General features: G+C 42.2%; 1 protein-coding gene across 40 annotated transcripts in view; it reads left to right on the plus strand.

Moving 5' to 3' along the window:
• Positions 1-21,096, plus strand: part of FOXP1 (forkhead box P1) — a 624,022-nt gene that overhangs the window by 450,450 nt on the left and 152,476 nt on the right. For 37 of the 40 annotated variants that reach the window (XR_006057033.2, XM_060402200.1, XM_060402196.1 and 34 more), the window contains one exon: positions 19,829-19,930. Coding sequence is in view for 34 of the 40 variants with exons in the window: in XM_060402200.1 (XP_060258183.1) it covers positions 19,829-19,930 (102 nt within the window). In the remaining 6 variants the exon portion in view is untranslated. Of the gene's footprint in view, positions 1-67; positions 156-19,828; positions 19,931-21,096 lie in introns of those variants that run through there. The other 3 variants (XM_027958171.3, XM_060402220.1, XM_060402219.1) reach the window with 1 other exon arrangement.

The following is a 21,096-nucleotide window of genomic DNA, read 5'->3' on the forward strand; positions in this document are numbered from 1 at the left end:
CTTCAGCCGCACAGGACTTCCTGTTTATTCAAACATCTTTTTTACCACTCGGCAACCCCCGCTTCACAGAAACAGCCAGAACCATCGACAGCAAGAAGACGGAAATCCAGAGGCAGACAGTGCGAGCTCTTTCGGTCAAACTCTTCATTTTCTCTGTAAGTGTCCAGAGGAAAAGAAAAGGAAAAAAGAAAAAAAAAACAACAACGGAACATTTTGCTGGGTGAAACTTTAAAAAGTAGGGATCCACTCCTGCGCGAACATTCTCTGAAGGGCAAAATTAGATGATCCAACTTGTTTACTGTTCTTTACCCACCTCCCACCCCACCCCCCACCCCTATCAAAGCCGTTTTTCTTTCTAGAGCCTTGAGAGGACCGGTTCTCTCTAACTCCTTAGTGATTCAGTCTTGCTTTCAAATGCGTCTTCGGGTAGTCTCAGCTAAGTCAGCAGCCGCGGGTTGTCAGGACCGGTTTAGGGGCTTGAACGGAGATTAGAACCTTGCTCTGCTTATTTGTGATGGCGTTTGGTGTCGCCTTCTTTTCCTTCCTGTTATCACCAGGAGCCGAGGGTGGGGGTGTGGGGATGGTGCCTGGGCAATTCCGCGTCTGCCGGATTGTCCTCGATGCGTGCATCGTGACCCCGTCGTCGTCTGTGCATCGGTCTTGATAATATTTGTACCAATTTCATGCCAATAAAAGTCAGACTGCTGAAACAAGCACGGTCATTATCTCATTCATATTACTATTGTTTAAACGGAGTGAACTGCAGAAAGGAAAGAGAAAGCCCGCCTCACTTTCTGAGATGGTTGTTAACTTTGATGTGGGAAGGGTCTTTTCAGAATGCTCATTGTGGATAATTAGGATGGCAGGGAGAGCCCTCGGATCCAGGCTGCTGCTGCTTTCTGTGCCCAAGAGCCATGTGGTCGCTCCTGGGTCCTTTCTCTTGGAATGACTTTTTCAACACATGGTTTGTCTTTTTTTTTTCAAAGGTTCCACCTTTTCCTGTCTGCTGTGGACATCCCTTGGGCTCCCCTCCCCTCTCCCCACACCCTTCCCCCAACCCTGACCCCCAACTTCAGTATAATTGGTAAGCCAGGTGCTAATTTTTTTTTTTTTTTTTTTACTATGTACTGGTCAGGGAATAGACAGGAAGTAGAAAATTAGCTCTTTTGATCTGAAGGGAATTGTTACTACTCTAAACCTTGTTTGTTAGTCCCCAGACTAAATATACTTAAATTTTAACCTCTAAATCAACCATCTATTAGAACAGAAAAAGAAGTAGGCTCGGCCATTGTCCCCCCACCTCTCAAGGAAGAAACATTTCAGTATATAAAATAAGTAAGTGCATGTGTGTGTGTATGTGTATGGCTCTTGCTAGGCTGACTTTTTCATGTTCAGAAGTTGTTCTACTTTGTGAGGAAAAAAAAATTACGTTTGAGACTGCCTTAAGGACAATTTGTATAACAGTAGGAGTAATTGCAGGGAAAATGGAAAGAGTGACTGGAGATATTTACTCAGATGTTAGTGTAGGTGTGGGGGCCGAAAACCCAGTGTGGGAACAGTGGGCTGCTTTTCTTGGTATCGCAGTCTATTTGATGACCATCAAAATTCCCAGCTCGCTGGTTTTGTTTTTTCTGGATGGCATGTTTGATTATTTATCAGAAGGGGAAGGGAGTAGCTGAAGCAAATAAACATGTGACCAAGTTCTGTTTTGTTTTCCACTCAGAAAGCCGTGCCCTTTAACAGACATACAGAAAAGAATAAATGCATTGTTTTATGATAAAAGGAAATTATATGTGTCATTTTCTTTTTTTTAAAGGCAACCAAGTTAACCCTTAAGACTCAGGAGCCTGCATGCCTTCTGAGAGTCTGCCCAGCTGTTACTGAGAATTAATCTATTGCGGTGGATGATTTTATGGCACAGGATTTCCCAGGATTAGTTTTCTGTAGTTTGGCTTTTCTAGATGCTTTCCTTAGTTATGCCTGCCTCAGTAGCTCTGTTTTTATGATGTGTGTGAGTGAGAGAGATGGAGTGTGTTTGTGTGTATGTGTGTGTTTTAAATAACGATGCCATTGGGGTAAATCAGCAGTTCTTACAGTTTTGTTGAAGGCTATATTATGACTTTCCATTGAGACATAAACAGCTCAGTTAAAGGAAAATATACCAGAGTTTCTGTAACCAGTGAGCAGCAACATTTTATTAGTGGCCAACTTTTGCTTCTCTCTTAAAGCGTGTCAGGCAGGTGGTATCCTTCAAAGAGTCTGCTTGTAGGTTTCGAAGATACCCTCAAAACATCTTTCCATCTTTACTGTGATGACCTGCAGGGCTGTTGGTTGTCTCAGATCAAGTCCTCTAGAGTCCTTGGGAAGGTCTCGAGTCTACATGAAATGTAGATTTTTTTTAAACAAGCAAACCAAAAAAGAAAAAAGTTTTCTCTTTGTTTTCATCTTCTGGCAGGGCTTGCCTCAGTGCCTGGCGACGTTCTTTATATATAGGCACGCACTGACCTACATGTACATGCATAGACGGGCACGTTTTGTAATAACTGCAGCATGATTTTGTGCAGGGGCTGCCCCCTGTGTCCACACCCTGAACAAACGATGATCCTAGGCATAGCGCCTGGCCCGGTCGTATCAAGCCCTTATAAACCACAGCTGAAAATCTGTTTTGTTGCCTATACTGTCTTGGAATGTGAATTGGAAATATGAACACAGAGGGATTCCCTCTCCATTGACTATATAAGGGAACAATGCAGTCAACCCTCAAACACAGTGTAGCTTCCATCAGGATCGCCCTGCATGTGTGTGCCTGGAGGTGGCTTCGTGCTGGAGAGGCCAACCGTGGAAGCGCGAACCTTTCCACTGCCTCTCTTTGGCACCTTGGGTGACTCTCCGAAAGGCTACTTGAGTTGGATCATCATACTTTGTATTTATACAGGGCCTTTTGTCTGTACAAATCAAAGTGCCTGACTAATGCTAACTCATTAATACTCGGAACACCCTTGGGACATAGGTAGGCTGTGAAGATGATCCCTCTTTTGAGGTGGGAAAACGTCCTCTTGTTAAAATAGTTTATAATTTCCGGGTGTGTCTGTATTTCATGGTCAGGCAAGACCTGAAAAGGGGATGATCTAGATGCCATGAGGAACATTTTTCCTGTGACATACTCAGCCCTGACCACAAGCAGTCTCATGAGAAAGTATTTTGCCATGAAGAAACTGGACTGGAAAATAAATCTAGTGCACGGTGTTGATGGAGATGGAAGGGAGGAACTGCTGGAGAGTAATCATGCTGACTTTTAATCTCTTCAGCATCAAAGTTAGGAGTTTTTTAGTTTTTTTTAGGGGGGATACAGATTGGGCTAAAATTTGATTTTTGTTTTGTTTTGCTTTAACTCAACGTGATGTTGGCAATTTAACTTCCACAAAAATCAAGTTAGTTGGTTCTTTGCAGAAAAACAGACACTGCTCATTGGCTGTGCAAAGTGAGAAGTTACTCTGTGGTTGTGGACTTGGGGGCAAAAGATTTGAAACGTTCTGTTAACCCTCAGTGTTGCTGTGTGATTCTTGAATTCTCGTGTGTCTTGGGTTCCTTCCTATGGTTACTACTTAACAGAATAAAAACTAGTCACATGTCATCTGCAGTTTTAAGTCTACGTTCAGACCTTTTCTGGAAGGTTTCTAGAATAGGGTAGGGGCAGAATTTAGGTTGTTTGGTTCCCAGAACTGTTTGTTTGTTGGAAGCTGAACATAGAAATTAAGTTTGAAAAAATCTTCATTCAAAGTATGTTTTTAATTTGAAAAAATGATTTTCAAAAGTGTGTAAATGATGGTTCCAGTTTTGCTTCAGAAAAGTAATTTACATAAGCATGCCCCCAAATGTTGGCAGGGTGTCATGTGTAGATGAGGCTGTTATAGTTGACTTTTTATTTTCTGAATTAACCTTTGCATTTTTCGTATCTTCTAAGAGGAGTAATAATTTTTAAGTGCTTTTCTAAAATTGAAGTCTAGTTGATTTACAGTGTTGCATTGTTTCAGGTGTATATCACAGTGATTCAGTGCTGTACCAAATCTCTCTATATACACATACATATGTATATATGTATGTCTTCTTTTTTGGACTTCCCAGGTGGTGCAAATGGTAAAGAACCAACATGCTAATGCAGGAGGCGTAAGAGACGTGAGTTTGATCCCTGGGTCAGAAATATTCCTTGGAGGAGGGCATGGCAACCCACTCCAGTATTCTTGCCTGGAGAATCCCATGGACAGAGCAGCCTGGTGGGCTACAGTCCATGGGGTCACAGAGAGTCGGACATGACTGACACCACTTAGCACGCCCGCACATGTACATCCTTTTTCAAGTTCTTTTCTACTATAGGTTATTACAAGATATTTAATATAGTTCCCTGTGCCCTATGGTAGGTCCTTGTTTGTTTTCTTATATATATAAAACTGTGTATATGTTAATCCCAAACTCCTAATTTATCCGTCCCTCCCACTTTGCTAATCATAAGTTTGTTTTCTATGTCTGTGAGTCTATTTCTATTTTATAAGTAAATTCATTGGTATCACTTTATAAAATTCCACATATGAGTGATGTCATATGATATTTATCTTTCTCCAACTTAAAAACTGAAGCAGTTATTTGACATCAGCTCCTAGGCTGTGCACGTTGCATGTATTAATTATGACATAGGGACTGTTATTTCTTCTCATTTTAACAGTTGAAGAAACTGAGGCACCGAGAGATTAGATAACTTGTCTAGGATCACACAGGTTGCAAGCGGTGGAGCTGGGATTGAAATCAGGCAGAACCACTGATGGACACTTCACAGCCATGTGCTGCTTCTGTAGAAGTCCATTAATGTTTTGTAAAGTAAACCTGCCTTTCTTTGGAAGTGCTATGCCTCTCCCAAGGTCAGTAATTCCCCCAAATTCCCAGGGAATCCCCATTTCTTCATGCCTGGAGACTCGAGTTCCACCTTATGCTGCAGTGACCAGAAGTTGGAAAGATCACTGTTATCCTATGAGCACAAGTCTGTGAGCACTATTGTCCATCTGATGAACACAGTTTTGTTTTAACCTCCCTTTTAAGAAAATATTTCTAATTCCTTGACCAGGGTTATCAGATCTTCCAAAAGGTCACTACAAAGTTCCTTTGAGCGTTGCTTAGATTAACTCACTGTATTCTTTTAGAGATTTCTAAATTTTTCTGTAATGATCTGTCCTGTCTAGCATGTGAATGCAGCTCCCATGTGAATGCAGGAATTCTGAGTCCATGGATGTGTACATTAGTGGCCTTTTCGAGTTATGTCGTTCTTGAAGTATAAAGGCAGGTATTCTAAGCTAGACTGTGTGACCTTGGGCACACTTGATAAGCTTTCTGTCTACATAAAACAATTTATAGCCAAGCCGGATACCGAGATTCCTCTGGGCTCATTAGAGAATACTCTGGTTTTCTTAGTGTCTCTCTAAAGGGACTAAGCCAGTGGATTGAGATCACTAGGGAAGAGGAATCTCTGTTTCCTACAAAATATCTTTTCTCATTTATGGGGCAGTGTATTGTAGCACTGCTGCTGCTGCTGCTAAGTTGCTTCAGTCATGTCCAACTCTGTGCAACCCCATAGACGGCAGCCCACCAGGCTCTGCCGTCCCTGGGATTCTCCAGGCAAGAACACTGGAGTGGGTTGCCATTTCCTTCTCCAATGCATGAAAGTGAAAGTGAAGTTGCTCAGTCATGTCCGACCCTCAGCAACTCCATGGACTGCAGCCTACCAGGCTCCTCCATCCATGGGATTTTCCAGGCAAGAGTACTAGAGTGGGGTGCCATCACCTTCTCTGACTGTAGCACTAGTTTCCATTAAATAAGTAATTGTCATGTATAGGTGCTGTGCTAAGGGTTGTGTTTATCTCACATAATCTTTAGAATTTAACCTCTCTGCTCCTATGTTTCCATATATGTTAACTGGGTATAATACTGCTTTAAAGGACTGTGAAAATTAAATGAGATCGTGTACCAGTACTGTTCAGTAGTTGTCAACCAAGGTACACTCACAAAATGGCAACTTATATAAGTATCTTCCCTATCCCCACCAGCCAGGAATCACAAGTTTTTAGGATACATTTAATTGGAAATGCAGATCAAAGCCACAGTAAGATGTCACTTAACACCCGTTAGAATGACTCTTATCAAGAAGACAAGAAATAACAGAGCGTTTGTGAGGATATGAAGAACAGTGAACTCTTCTGCACTGCTAGGGGGAATGTAAAGTGGTGCAACCACTGTGGGAAACAGTGTGGAAGTTCCTGAAAAAATTAAAAATAGGGCTGTCATAAATCCAGCAGTTCCAGTTCTGGGTATGTACCCAAAGGAAATGAAATCATTACCTGGAAAAAATATCTACAGCCCCACGTTCATTGCAACATTATGGACAGTAGTCAAGATACGGGAAAAGAAAACCTAAATGTCCTTCGATAGATGAATGAATAAAGAAAATGTGATATACATACATACACACACACAGGGAATAATATTCACCCATAAAAAGGAAATCCTGTCATTTTTAGCAACATGGATGGGTCTTTAGAATGTCCTGCTAAATAGAATAAGTCAGAGAAAGACAGATACTTATAATCTTACTTGTATGTGGAATTTAACATGATCAAACTCATAAAAACAAAGAACAGGTAGGTGATTGCCAGAGTTTGAGGATTAGGGAACTGGGTGGTTTGTCAAAAGCTATAAAGATAAGTTTTGAGGATGTCACATACAGCATGGTGACTGAAGTTAATAATATTATATTGTGTATTTGGAAGTTGCTAAGAGTAGATCCTAGAAGTTCTCAATCACTTAACACCCCCACCGCCACTTCGACAAGTAACAAGGAGCTGTAGTAGAATGTGAGAATCTACAGTGGATTGTGAGCACAAGGGCCAGAAATCCTACTCGATTCGCCCTGCCTGGAAGGTGGAGAAAGGTGGGTCGAACTTAAACAAAGGGGGAGCAGAGACACAGGTGTCGGACTGCATAAACTGCGGCTGGACTTCAGTCAAACTGAAAAGAAATCTATCCTCTCTCAGCTCGGTGTCACCTTTGTTTGCCGTACGAAAAGCTCTTTCTGCAAAAGTCCGACCTTGGCTCAGCTGAACCATGGAACAAGGGACATGTCCCTATTGGGGCTTGAAGAAAGGATCAAAGGCAGAGGATGATGGTGACAGCATCAGTGTCCCCAGAGATGGGTGAACCTGGGTCGATAATTGTGAGGGCGTTTTGGAGATCTTCCTGTCTGCCTGCTTGGGGATGGCCCTCCCAGCAGCAGAGACCCAGGATGCTAGTGGCACTCATAGGCACCGCTGCTCCCTGGGCTCCCAAGGGAAGGATTCCACTACCTGAAGGAATTGGATGCGATTTTAGGAAAAGGTAGAATGTATTAATTTTTTTAAGATTTATTTTACTTTTCAAACAACTTTATCGAGTTAACTTTGACATAAAGAAATGGTATGTGCATTAAGGTGTACAGCTTGTTTTCGTATAGCTGTGCATTGCGAAAAGATCACCACACTGAAATTAAATACCTTGTCCATCACCTCTGTATAATTACCCTTTTGTGTATATAGTGAGAGGGTTTAAGATGTACCCTCTTGGAAAACTCCAGGCACGTAGTACAGTATTACTGAGTATAGTCATGGTGCCGTAGGTTACATTCGCAGAGCTTATTCATCTCACACAGCTGAACCTTCTTGGCCTTTGACGAGTACCTTGCCGTCTTCCCTCCTTCCAGCCCCTGGCAACCACCGTCCTACTCTGCTTCTTGGAATTCAACCTTTTACAGTTCTATTTATAGATCAGATCTTGGAGTATTTGTCTGGGAAGGGTAGAGTTTAAATGGAGAAGATACTTGGATGCCAGGTAAATGCGGGCAGAGGACACAAGTGGATTACAGAAGTGACTGTGACTCCAGGAGTCCTAGGAACAGGAGGATCTGGTTGGGAGGAAAAAAAAAAAACAACAAGTCTTCAGTGTGGGGAAAACAGGCAAATACGTCAGGACATGCGATACTGTGGAAGGCTTCTTTCATCCCAAGGCAGTGGGGTGCACATTCATCCGTGCCTTTTTGACTCCAGAGGACAGCGTGTCCATATGCCAGGATTACCCTTGGCCATATTTGGTCTAATCATTGACCTTGGTAGAATGTGAGTATCAAGTTCTCAGAAGACAATGTTTGTTTGTTTTTGTATTTCTCTCCTAACCACTCACTAGACTCGTGACCTTGGGCAAGTCACAAAACCTCATCATCTTAGCTTTTCCATTTTACATCGATAATTATAAACGTTTCCCGTGCTTGCCTTCGAAATGCTTGGGAACCAAAAAAAAAAAAATTTTTTTTTTAAAGTGTAAAGCAACTAACTGGCATAGTGCCTGGCACATAGTAAGCAGTTCAGTACATCATTTTTATTTTAGTAATTTTAGACATGGGGAGTGATTAGTCTCCCCTTGCCCCCCCTGTTTCTAGGTGTTCCTCATTTCTTTAAGTTCTTATGCAGGTGTGATCTTTGCTGTTTGAAATCACTGCTTTGAAAGTGTAAATTATTAGAAAATGCTTGGACTTTTCTATCTAGGCTAACTTTGGCCAAGAGTGAGTAGTTCCAAACTTTTTTTTTTCCGAAGTATTCTTCTGGCTGTACCAGGTCTTAGTTGTGACACATGGGCTCTTTAGTTGCAGCGTGTGGGATCTAGTTCTTCCACCAGGGATCACACTTAGGCCCTTGCACTTGCAGCACGGCATCTTAGCCACTGGACCACCAGGCAAATCCCAATGAGTTCCAAATTTTAGATTATTAGTCCTATTTTGGTCTTTCCCCTCTTCCCATTTCTGTTTTATTCTTTTGTCTTTTATCTTGACTGAACTTGGTTCTCCCTCTTGTTTCTTTGACCAAAATTCAATTAAGGAAAGAAAGGTAATTAGCGAAGGTGAATCATTCTAAGGGTTTAATTTCCTTTTAGGGCATCAGAAGTACGTGTGGTTTACGTCACAAGAAGAAAAGGGGATATAGCATCATTTGCTTGGGCCGAAAATAAGTCCAGTGTTACTAGTAAAATCATAGGAAATTCTCCTTTATTTGAGCATGATTCCAGCCTGGTTTTTCTGCAGCTTTTACAATTAGCAAGTCTCACTCCAAGGTATGAAAAGATAAGAATCCGGATTATTCGTAATGAGAGTCACCGGGCTGCACCCTCATAAAAAGCAATTGCAGAAAACAGCAGGTTATTACAGTGAGTTCATAGATCCCTTTGATTCCTTTATTCTTGCATTTGACCCCCCACACACACACACACCCCATTTCTGCTTTGGAACCATGGAAAAGGACCAGGCCAGTGTATAGACTCATTTTCGGATGCAGTCTGGTCCTTCCTTAACAAGGGGAAATGGATTTGCTGCAGCATCCAGCCTAACATTTTAGACAGTCTCTAATAAACTTGACTTCTGTTTGACTTCATTGCAATGCTCATGCTGCCTCCAGTCACAGCACCCCAGGCTGTGGTCTTGTCAACTCTCATAAGCTAGACAGGCTCAGGCTTGGGCGGTGCTTGAATGGAATCCTTCCAAACACAACTCAGGTGCCGGAGACTCGGTGGTGGTGATTCAGCGTCTGGCACTGACTCCAGCCAGGAGCAGCCAACCAGGGCCTCAGCAAGGTGGTTATAGGGCCCTGTGTTAATAGGTATATGGAGTAAGAGTATGATGGTGGGGCTTTTTCTCCCCTCTTATATAAGACTTCAAACAGACTTTCTGACTATTTGTGGTCATTAAACTTATTTCAGCTGCTTTTGCAAGAGGATCATAGATGTCCTTTTTCTTTTTGTCCTATGAAAATTCCTAACTTTGGCCTTCTTTGGCAGGAAACATCTTATACACACCTTAAAATAAAAAAGGTTATTCATAACCGCAAGTGAATATAGCATTTGCTGACCCTTTTTCTGCTTCCTAAGTTGCCTTTGGGGGTGGGGCTTATAGCAGAATGCCTCCTTCTGTCTGCAGCCTTGTGGTATTTCTGTGTGTGTCTCTTGTAGTGGCTGCATGAGATGGTGTTTGAACCCTATAGCGTGAATGCTGGTGAGTCATGGCATGGTACAAAAGCACAGCTGCAGAACTCTGTTCTCTTTCCCAGCTTTTCTGAGAAGTTTTTAAAAAAGGAAAAGGAAAAGACATTTGTCATCTTTTCTTCTCAGAAAATGCACTCTAATAGATTGCCTGCATTTCCATACAAACACAGACACACTCCCAACCTACCTATACTCATGTCTTTGCATTATTTGTTAGATTTTAAAGTAAAGCAAAGGATATATGACTATTAAATGTCATAACAGTGATCACCATCTTATGTATCACTTAAAGAATTTAAAATCAGGGAATTCCCTGGTGGTCCAGTGGCTAAGACTCTGCGCTCCCGATACAGGGGAGCTGGGTTTGATCCCTGATCAGGGAACTAGATCCCAGGTGCCACAACTAAGACTCTATGCAGCCAAATAAGTAAAAATAAATATTTAAATAACAAGGATATAAAATCATATCAGTAAGGATTTGGGGAAACTGGCCTTGGAAGTAGATCTAGAGGTTCGAGCTGGTGTAAGACAGTAAATAAACTGCAGTGGCCCCAGTGGTGGAGGGGACGCTGCATGGTGGCTTCATCTTTCCCCACGCCCACAGGTGGGGCGACACTGCTCATGGCTCTGTCTTTGCAATTAGGACAGTGATGACGATAGGGAACTTTGACTTTTCCGTTTCCTGTCCCTTTTGGTCTTAACTTGAACATGTAGTTTTGGAGAGTTGTAGGAGTGGGATGGTCTCTGCTCCAGTTTTTTACCATGTCTGTCCAGCTATTGTCTCATAAACTCACTTGCAGAGGCTGTGGCGCGTTTGGAGAAAAAGCCATGCCCTCTGTAAATATTCGCTGTTCTAGAACACCTTCATGGTATAGGATGCTTTATGGAGCTGTCAGAGCTCTGAGAGTGGATGATGCTACATAGAACTTTTCTCTTCTAGGTCATCGATCCAAATCCAGTACCCCAGATAGTGTAAGGCATTGCTTGTCGGCCCCACCTGCTTTTAGTGGGGTGGAGTCAAGTGAATCAACTACCAGGAACTAATGCACAGAGTCTACGTCTTTATTTGTACATCACAGATTAGACCAAATAGTGACTGGTGAAAAGGTTCTTAAATGATTTTTCACTGGTTGTTGTGACTTTCTGTGTATTAAAGTTCTAATTGAGTGTGTTTTTGATTGTTATTTACTAAAGTGTTGGTCGCTCAGTCGTGCCTGACTCTTTGCGACCCCATGGACTGCAGCCCACAGGCTTCTCTGTCCAGGAGATTTTCCAAGCAAGGATACTGGAGTGGATTGCCATTTCCTTCTCCAGGGGATCTTCCCAACCCAGGCATTGAACCCGGGTCCCCTGCACTGCAGGCAGATTCTTTACCGACTGAGCTACAAGGGAAGCCCCCGTGTCACCAGTAATATGACTTGAGAGTCTGCTGTGGAGCTATCTTTCTTTGTGTATCTAGTATTTATACAGTCATTAGAATCGAAATTTTCCTTGGACACCTCATATTTTCATATTCTTAATGGCTGGATTCCCTCTGTGAGATTAGCTCACTTTTCCATTTTCTTGTGATAACCAAGTTGCTCCATTTGTAAATTCTGTACATATTGTTTTCTCGACTTTTGTGACCCCATGGACTGCAACATGCCAGGCTTCCCTGTTCTTCACTATCTCCGGTAGTTTGCTCAAATTCATGTCCATTGAGTCAGTGATGCTATCTAACCATCTCGTCTTCTGCCATCCTTTTCTCCTCTGCCTTCATCATCAGGATCTTTTCCAATGTGAGGACTCTGCATCAGACAGCCAAAGTATTGGAGCTTTAACTTCAGCATCAGTCCTTCCAATGAATATTCAGGGTTGGTTTCCTTTAGGATTGACTCGTTTAATCTCCGTGAAGTTCAAGGGATTCTCAAGGGTGTTCTTCAGCACCACAGTTTGAAAGCATCAATTCTTTGCCTTTCAGCCTTCTTTATGGTCCAACTCTCACATCCATACATGATTATTGGAAAACCTATATCTGTGACTGTTCGGACCTTTGTTGGCAAAGTGATGTCTTTGCTTTTTAATATGCTGTCTAGGTTTGTCAAAACTTTCCTTCCAAGGAGCAAGCGTCTTTTAATTTCATGGCTACAGTCACCATGCACAGTGATTGGAATCCAAGAAAATAAAATCTGTCACAGCTTTCACTTTCTCCCCTTCTAATAGCCATGAAGTGATGGGACTGGAGGCCATGATCTTAGTTTTCTGAATGGTGAGTTTTAAGCCAGCCTTTTCACTCTCCCTTTTCACCTTCATCAAGAGGCTCTTTAGTTCTTCTTCACTTTCTGCCATTATAGTGGTCTCATCTTCATGTGTGAGGTTGTAGCTATTTCTCCTGGCAGTCTGGATTGCAACTTGTGATTCATCCAGCCTGGCATTTCACATAATGTGTTCTTCATGTAAGTCAAATACACAGGTGACCATATACAGCCTTGTCATACTCCTTTCCCAATTTTGAACCAGTCAGTTGTTCCATGTAAGGTTCTAACTATTGTTTCTTGACTATAAATACATACATACATACATACATATATATATATATATATATATTTTTTTTTTTTTTGCATTTTTGTTGGAGACTCACTGCCTTGGAATGTTGTTGGCTCTGTGCAAATGCTTTTAGTTCTGTCCGCCACTGTCATTTCTTTTCTTAAAGTAACCCACAGACCTGCTTTTCATCATGCACTGGATGCTTACCATGTCCAGAGCAAGGGGGTGATGGAGTTTCCCTGCACACTCGTTTCTGGGTAATACTGCAAAGCGATCTTCAAACTGGGTTCCGTGATGAGTATTCCTGTTAATATGGTCATTAGTTGCTGGAGTTGAACCAAGATAGCAGATTAGGTGAAAAACCTCTCTCGAGGTCTTGAGTTGTCTACTGAAGTTGAAAAATAGAGGAGAGAACATGACTTCTTTCCTACTAAACTTCCCATATGACTTTTTATTGCTGGATTTTCTTCCTACCCAGTCTGCGCAATACCTGTTGATTAGCCTGTGGAATCGTCTGAGAAACAAGTTTGATCTTGAGGGGTGGGGAGAATCTAGGAAAAGAAACTAGAGGAAGGGTGGCTGACTCAGAGCAGCCTTTGAAGCTGGAAATGGGACAGCTTCTCAGGCATACAGGAAGTCACCAGCCCTCCACTGGCCAATAGGGCATGTGCTGTCTTTATGCTGAGTGCTGAGTGCCGAGAGCCTCGTACTAGAATGAGATCCACTCTGAACAGCTACAAATGACCTGTGGGAAGAAGAAACACGTGTTCAGCGTTTGCAAGTAGTTTGAAACGATTTCAGATAGAGGAGCACGTGGATATATTCTGTTTTCCTGTCCCAGTTCTTCCTCAGAAAATTAAAAAAAATGTGTTTGAGCTTTTAAGAATAGCTAATTAGTAACATCCTTGCATCTTAGCTCAATTCTAAAATTATTCTGGCCAACTGATTGAAAGCTCTGTTTATATAAAATTGTGTCCCATAGAATCTTCTGAGAATCTCAGATTACAGATAGCAGCCAATGACAAGTTGGCAAACTTATCCTGTAAAGGGCCAGGCAGGAAATACTGTAGGCATTAATAGTCTCTGTCACAAGTATGTAACTCTCTTTTGTGGCCTAAAAGCAGCCATAGGTAATACAGAAGCTGATGAATGTGACTGTGTTCCAATAAAACTTTATTTATGGACACTGAAACTTACATTCCATGTTATTTTCATGTCAAAAAAAGTTTTTTGTTGTTATTCTCTCAACTGTTTAAATAAGTAAAAACCATTTTTATCTCATGGGCTGAACAAAAACAGGTAATGGATTGGATTTGGTCCCTGGACTAAAATTTACTGACCCATGACCTAAAATGCAGCCATGAAATTAAAAGACACTTACTCCTTGGAAGGAAAGTTATGGCCAACCTAGATAGCATATTCAAAAGCAGAGACATTTACTTTGCCAACAACGGTCCGTCTAGTCAAGGCTATGGTTTTTCCTGTGGTCATGTATGGATGTGAGAGTTGGACTGTGAAGGAGGCTGAGCGCCGAAGAATTGATGCTTTTGAACTGTGGTGTTGGAGAAGACTCTTGAGAGTCCCTTGGACTGCAAGGAGGTCCAACCAGTCCATTCTGAAGGACATCAGCCCTGGGATTTCTTTGGAAGGACTGATGCTAAAGCTGAAACTCCAGTACTTTGGCCACCTCATGCGAAGAGTTGACTCATTGGAAAAGACTCTGATGCTGGGAGGGATTGGGGGCAGGAGGAGAAGGGGACGACAGAGGATGACATGGCTGGATGGCATCACCGACTCGATGGACATGAGTCTGAGTGAACTCCAGGAGTTGGTGATGGACAGGGAGGATTGCCGTGCTGCAATTCATGGGGTCACAAACAGTCGGACACAACTGAGCGACTGAACTGAACTGACCTAAAATGCCACAATGCTTTGTATTTTTTTAAGACTTCCGTGTGTCAGTACTCATCTCAAGTCTCATGATCAAGTGTGTTATGTTAAAAAAAAATTATTTTCTTCTACTGGCTTGCTTTTATGTATAGGCGCATCTTTACTCAAACCATATTTTAGGTAAACATATTGGTGTTTCTTAAAATATGGTAAACATGTTTTTTGAATGTTGGCTACCTTGATCAACATCCTAAACATAGTGTACCTCATAGGATGCCTCACCCCCAAATATAAGCACCTGCTATGAACTCGAGATATAAGTAGCTCAAAAGTGGCAAACATGCTTATGTAAAATGTAATTTGTAAATAACAGATGGCACTTATTTACTAGGAATGGGAGGCAGTGATGAGAATGAAGTCATCTGGAACCAAAAGAATGAAAAATGTATCAAAACTGTCCAGGTCCCCAGTTAGGATGAAACTAACTAGCATGCTACCAAACTCCCAACCCAGCACCAGTCTGCCTGACTCTCTGTGCCCAGCGTAGGCTGTGGTCCCTGGCGTGCTTACCACAAGGTGATTCCAACAGACTGAGGCCTCGATGGCAGCCAAGGAAGAGAGGGAGGCAGGGTATTTCTTCTGCTCCTGTTAGCTCTCAGGGGGATTGATTTTAGCTTTTGAAGAGCGATAAATAGAATTGTGTGCAGCTGGGCTGTAAGTGGCTGGCTTTATCAGTTGCCTCCATGCTGACATCTTCAACCTGTATCTTTACTGTAACCCACAAGCCTGGCCATCAAGTACAGCACCACATTATCCAAGGCCAGGCAATTGTCACATCTGTTCTAAAGGAAGTGTTGACTTAACCCAGCCCAGGAAACTGCCACCAAGAGAAAAAGGTCTCCAGAGATTGTATGATTGGAGAAGGAAATGGCAACCCACTCCAGTGTTCTTGCCTGGAGAATCCCAGGGACGGGGCAGCCTGGTGGGCTGCCATCTCTGGGGTCACACAGAGTCGGACACGACTGAAGCAACTTAGCAGCAGCAGCAGCAGCAACAGAGATTGTATGGGACCTTTTAAATTACTTACACTAACAGTTGGTCTGCAACTTGAGTCACAGTTGATCCCAGTGTTTTACAAGTTCTTATTTATTCATATTCTCTCTCTCTCTCACACGCACACAGTGGCTGTGTGTATCTTTATTTGGAAGCCAAAGAATCTACTTGTATCTTGAAACAATATGTCTTAAGAGACCTTTCTTCAGTCACGATTGAGATGCTATTATAAAAATGTAAAAAAATCCATCCTCATTTCTTAGCTGTGTTGGGACACATCTCTGAGGTTCAGGCAGTAGAATCTGAGATGAAAGACATGAATCTCCTTTTCATGATTTTGGTGCATGGAACAGGTAAAATTCACTATCACGTCAGCATGTGTGGGGAACAGATTGCATCCAGGTCTCCGATGCAGTTCCCAAATGGGATTCGACCTGTCGTTCCCATTTTTTTCCGACAGTGGCTATGACATAGGCATCTTAGACTCTCTACACACGGTAGATACTGGGGATCTCTATGATAATGATGATTATGTCAAATACATAGTCTCATACACAAAGGATTTATTCTTCTTCTTTTTGGCGATTTAAAATCCAGATTACAGTGATTTAAATATCATGGCAATCTGAAAAGCAAATGCCCTTTAATGATTGATTTCATTGCACTTTATAAATTCTAATAAATTAGGCTTTCACATTCCGGCTGAGACCTCAGTTGACTTTTTTGAAGGGTGTGGAGTATTAGTGCTTTGCCCCACCTTTGTTCTCATACTGATGAGGAGGCCAGGGAATTATTATGGGATAATTCATAACAGTTCGTATCAAGATAAATAATTCCTTGCAGTAGCATTGTCTCTCCATCCCAATATTTGAAGCTCTTTTACCTGTTTGTGTTCATTTTGAGGATGAAAACGGCTGTTGAGTTGCAGAGTCATGTCTGACTCTTTTGGGAACCCCATGGACTGTGGCCCCTCAGTCTCCATGGGATCTTACAGGCAAGAATACTGCAGTGGATTGCCATTTCCTTCTCCAGGGGATCTTCCCAATGGTGTCAGTGGTAAGGAACCCACCTGCCAGTACAGGAGACATAAGAAACGCGAGTTCATTCTGGGTTGGGAAGATCCCCTGGAGGAGGACACAGCAACCCACTCCAGTATTGTTGCCAGGAGAATCCCATGGACAGAGGAGTCTGGTGGGCTGAAGCCCGTAGGGTCACAAAGTCAGACACGACTGCAGTGACTTAGCATGAATGCATGCATTACACTTTTTCATCATTTGTTCTCTCTTCAGTAGTTTGACTACAATTTCTTTCATGTTCGTACAAGATCCTCAGTCTTTTCTGTTCTTGCGCTTCTATCTTTAATTCTCTTCTTTGCTGGGGCTTTTGTCTGAAATGCTGTGAAAAGGCTGGCGCTCTTTACGTGACTATGTAATTCGATATATCCCATGTTGGGTCTGAAAACTATGTTCTACACATAAATGACTTTTCCCTTCTTCCCAGCAGGAAAATTGCAAGGATTCCAGTAGCTAATTTTGAGATGTATAGAGCCAGCTCGGTAAACATTTATTGAAAATTTAACTTTGAGTCCTATGCTTTCTCTTGTTGAAGTGCATTTATGAGAACATGCTCATATCAGAATAGTTTCTTTATGTGTATGAACTTTTTTTAAGAACACTTAATAGTATGCCTTTTGCTTAAATGAGAAGCTTATTGTATAGATTCCCTGAGAATTGAGTATTTGAAAATCAAATTCCTGCTGTCCAAGTATTTGATGAAACATGGAAAATTATTTTAACAATTGTTTGTGGCTCTGGAGTTGCCATTACTCTGATTTTCTTGGCTTGATCCCTTTTGGTCTTAGATGGACCGTACCTTTCTCCTCTTCCCCACCATATCTTTCTCTGCACATTCTCTTCACATTCATCTCCACACCTTCTGTCTGCCTTTCCAACTACTAGCCAGACCCTTCTTTGCTTACCAGTCTACTACCCTGGGAACTCTGACGGTAGCAATTAAAATATATAACACTTCCCTTTCATACATTAAAAAGCAGTAAAACCTTCATGTGAAATAACTAAGGGGACATATATAGTAGGAGGAGGGGTTCTTGCTCCTGCAGGCACCTTGCAGTGGGGACTATTTTTCTTATATGATATAAATGAAATCTTCACTCTGCCCACTTGTACACCTACGCATGTACTGAGCGTCTCCAAGGAGACAAGGAAACCCGGAGTCCAGTGATGGTGAATCCTCCTCAGAGACAGCAGGCTGGAGTCTCAGGCAACTCTCCCAGGCGTCTTGGCTTCCAGATGCCCCTCTCAGACAGCCTCTCTTCCCGAGGCTCTTGCAGGCAGTCTTTCTCGAACATGTCTCTCCCTTCCCAGACGCAGTAGCACGTCCACTCCATCCGAAGGGCTGGTCGTGGTGAGTTCACTAGTCGGAAGGCTGCTGAAGGGACAGTAAGGGTGGGTGCAGTAGGGAGCTGGGACAGGAGGGGTCCATCTTTCCCAGGATCTTTTCTTTGTCGCCCGCTGATTTATCTGTGCTTCCATTTCATTGCCTCCCTTTGCACCTCTTAGACACAAAGGCACTGTACAACCTTCCATAGCATCTCAAAAATATTTTTTTGTGACCACACTACAGTCATAAGCTCAGTGTAGTGAGATTGTCCTTTGAGGAGAAGTAGTCCTCTTGCTGATTAAACATTTTTAGTAATCTTTTCGTGAGCATATACCCCTGACCACTTGCATTGCCCTTCCCCTGAGTTGACTGCATGGGAACTCCGACGCCATCTTGCCTTCCCCCACTGCACCCTGTGTCTCTCTAACTTTTCTTGGGACTGTAAACACTGTTTTTTTATGTAAATGACATCTGTTCCTCTTTGAAAAATATACTACCATCATAAGCCCATTTTTCACACTTTCTAAGATTATAGTGTCAGATCTTTTTGATACGTGGACCACATTTTTGTTTGAATCTTCCAGGCACAAATAATTGTCGTGTAGAAACGATTATTGATATGATCCCCAGTGAATCTTGTCCTGTCTCTAAACTCCAAGCGCATCATTTAACGGACCTTCTCGACATCTTGTCCGAGTGCGCCTTCTTGGTTCTCAGCTGAATTGATTCGGATAGCCTACCTTGCCCTGTGATTTTCTAGCGAAAGGTCTGCAAACTTCTGGTTTCTGTTGCCAGCCCTAATGTCCTCTTTGGAAAGGTGGAGCTAGATGTTATTCCTAATAAATCCTTTGTCAGTGAATGACCTCACAAAGGTTTATTGGTGATGTATTTTTATTTTTTTATTTGAGCTTTTTTTTTAATAGTATCTTTTTTTTTTTTTTTTTTTTTTTCAGTTTTTGGCTACACAGCATGTGGGATCTTAGTTTCTTGTGCAGGGATCCAGCCCACGCCCCTTGCAGTGGAAGCATGGAGTCTTAATCACTGGATCACCAGAGAAGTCCCTTTATTTGAACTTGAGGAAAGATTGCTCAGTCATGTATTCTGCCCTTTGGAGGAATCTCCTTTTTTCCCCCTGGCATTAACTCCAATTGCTAGCACCTCCCCAGTTTCTACCTTTAAGTAAAAACTAGCCCATGGTATACACTCAAAAGACCCATTTGTTTTCAGCACAGTTTTGCTCACGGGTGTATAAGGTACCTTTTGAGCTGACTGAGAGGTCAGACTAAGTTATTTTCTTACATAGTCCATCAAGATCACTTCATTTTGATATTCCTTCACAAATATCTTTATCTGCAGGGTGGTCCACCACTTACTTAGCTTCTCCTTTTTATTTGGACTCAGATGAGGTGAAAGTGTTGCTTTCAACTCGAGTTCCCCAGCTCCCTCAAGAAGAATTGGAGAAGGATGAAGGTACCTTTGAAAAGAGCCCATTAGTATCTGAAATTCCTGACTTTGCCCTGCTCCTTTGTGGCCTCTCTCTGCCCTCTTTCCTCCACGTCCTAAGCATTAATACTCTACATTGCATGTCAGATTTATGGTATTCATCCAGTGTCTGCGCAGATGGATTGCTATGCCCGAGGAATTGCGGATGAAATTGGCAACCTCCAAGAGAATGTATCCAAATTCTGGCAAGTTTTCCAACTTAGACTGATGGGAAGTTTGATTTGCTGTTTTATTTGCCCGGAAATGGAAAAGTCAAGATCTCATCCTCATGTGTCCTTCCTGGAATCCTTTTTTGTGAAGGAGACCCTGAACCTGTGTAATAACATGAATGTTTTCCTTTTATTTTTCCTTCCAGGCACTTCAAGTGGCAAGACAGCTTCTTCTCCAGCAGCAACAGCAGCAGCAAGTTAGTGGGTTAAAGTCTCCCAAGAGGAATGACAAACAGCCAGCCCTTCAGGTAAGTAACAAGTCTTTTTTTTTTTTTTTTTTTTTTTAAGTTGATGTTATACACTTTGGGATAGCTGGTAAACCATTCAGAAGTGGATTATGTTGAGAATTGCAAATCATGTAAGGAAATCTTCTGCAAAGGAAAAGTGCATTTTCTTTTTGTTTGTTTAACAGTAGTACATGACACTTTGGGAAGAAAAATGTCTGTTCAACCAACAGTTTTGTTGTTGGGAGTAAGAAAATCTAATGAGACAATTTAATCGATGGCTGAGGAGTTGTTGGCATGGGTGGCTTGTTAGGCTGTGTGGCTTACCAATGGGGAAAAGTTCCTAGTACTCACATACGTCACTCATTCTCGCGTGATCTGTCTAGAATTGGGACACGCACACACGTTATTTCAGTGCAGTGGTTTTCACCCGGAGTGGTTTTACCCCTCAAAGGACAGTGGGCAGTGTCTAGAGACATTTTCGGCTATCACATCTTGGGGGGAATGGGTGCTGCTGGCATCTAGTAGGGAGAGGCTGAGAATACTGCTAAACCTCCTGCAATGTACAGGACAGCCCCCCACAAGAGAAAACTAGTCAGTCTAAAATGTTAATATTGTCAAGAACTTATTTGGCTTGAGGAAGATAGAGTATTTTCAATACACCTAATAACGAGTGTAATACATCCTCTATTCTTCAGTGGATGTTTCTCAGATATTTCTAAATTATTAATAAAAATCAGCAAGCAGTCTGTATGTAAAGACTAGCAGCTTCTCATTTCAGAAGCTTTAAGGGCAGGAGTTAGCAGAGTGGAAGGAGTGAGTTCACAAATAATCTACTTTCAGTCTTTGACTTGAAGCAGAAAATGGTCATAGACATTTCAGAGAAACTAAACTCGGAGTATCTGTGCTCACATGCAGGACAGGGAAGGCACTTTTACTCAGAGCTAAGAGTGGGCAGCCCCCTAACTGGAAAGCAATATTGAGTTTCCCACACTGAACATTCTAGAAAAGAATTTATAAGTGGGAGCTGGTGGGTATAACTTGATGCTGATTAAGATGACCACAAGGTCAACCCAGAATCTAGCTTGGGTTGACTTTTTTCAGATCAGGGAGAACCAGTGTACCAGTCCCTAAATTATCCTACAAAGATCAAACTGGCCTTGGACCACACGTTCTAGTCCTCGTACATC

This window comes from Ovis aries, chromosome 19 (assembly GCF_016772045.2).
Source record: "Ovis aries strain OAR_USU_Benz2616 breed Rambouillet chromosome 19, ARS-UI_Ramb_v3.0, whole genome shotgun sequence".
In the NCBI taxonomy this organism is placed as follows: domain Eukaryota; kingdom Metazoa; phylum Chordata; class Mammalia; order Artiodactyla; family Bovidae; genus Ovis; species Ovis aries.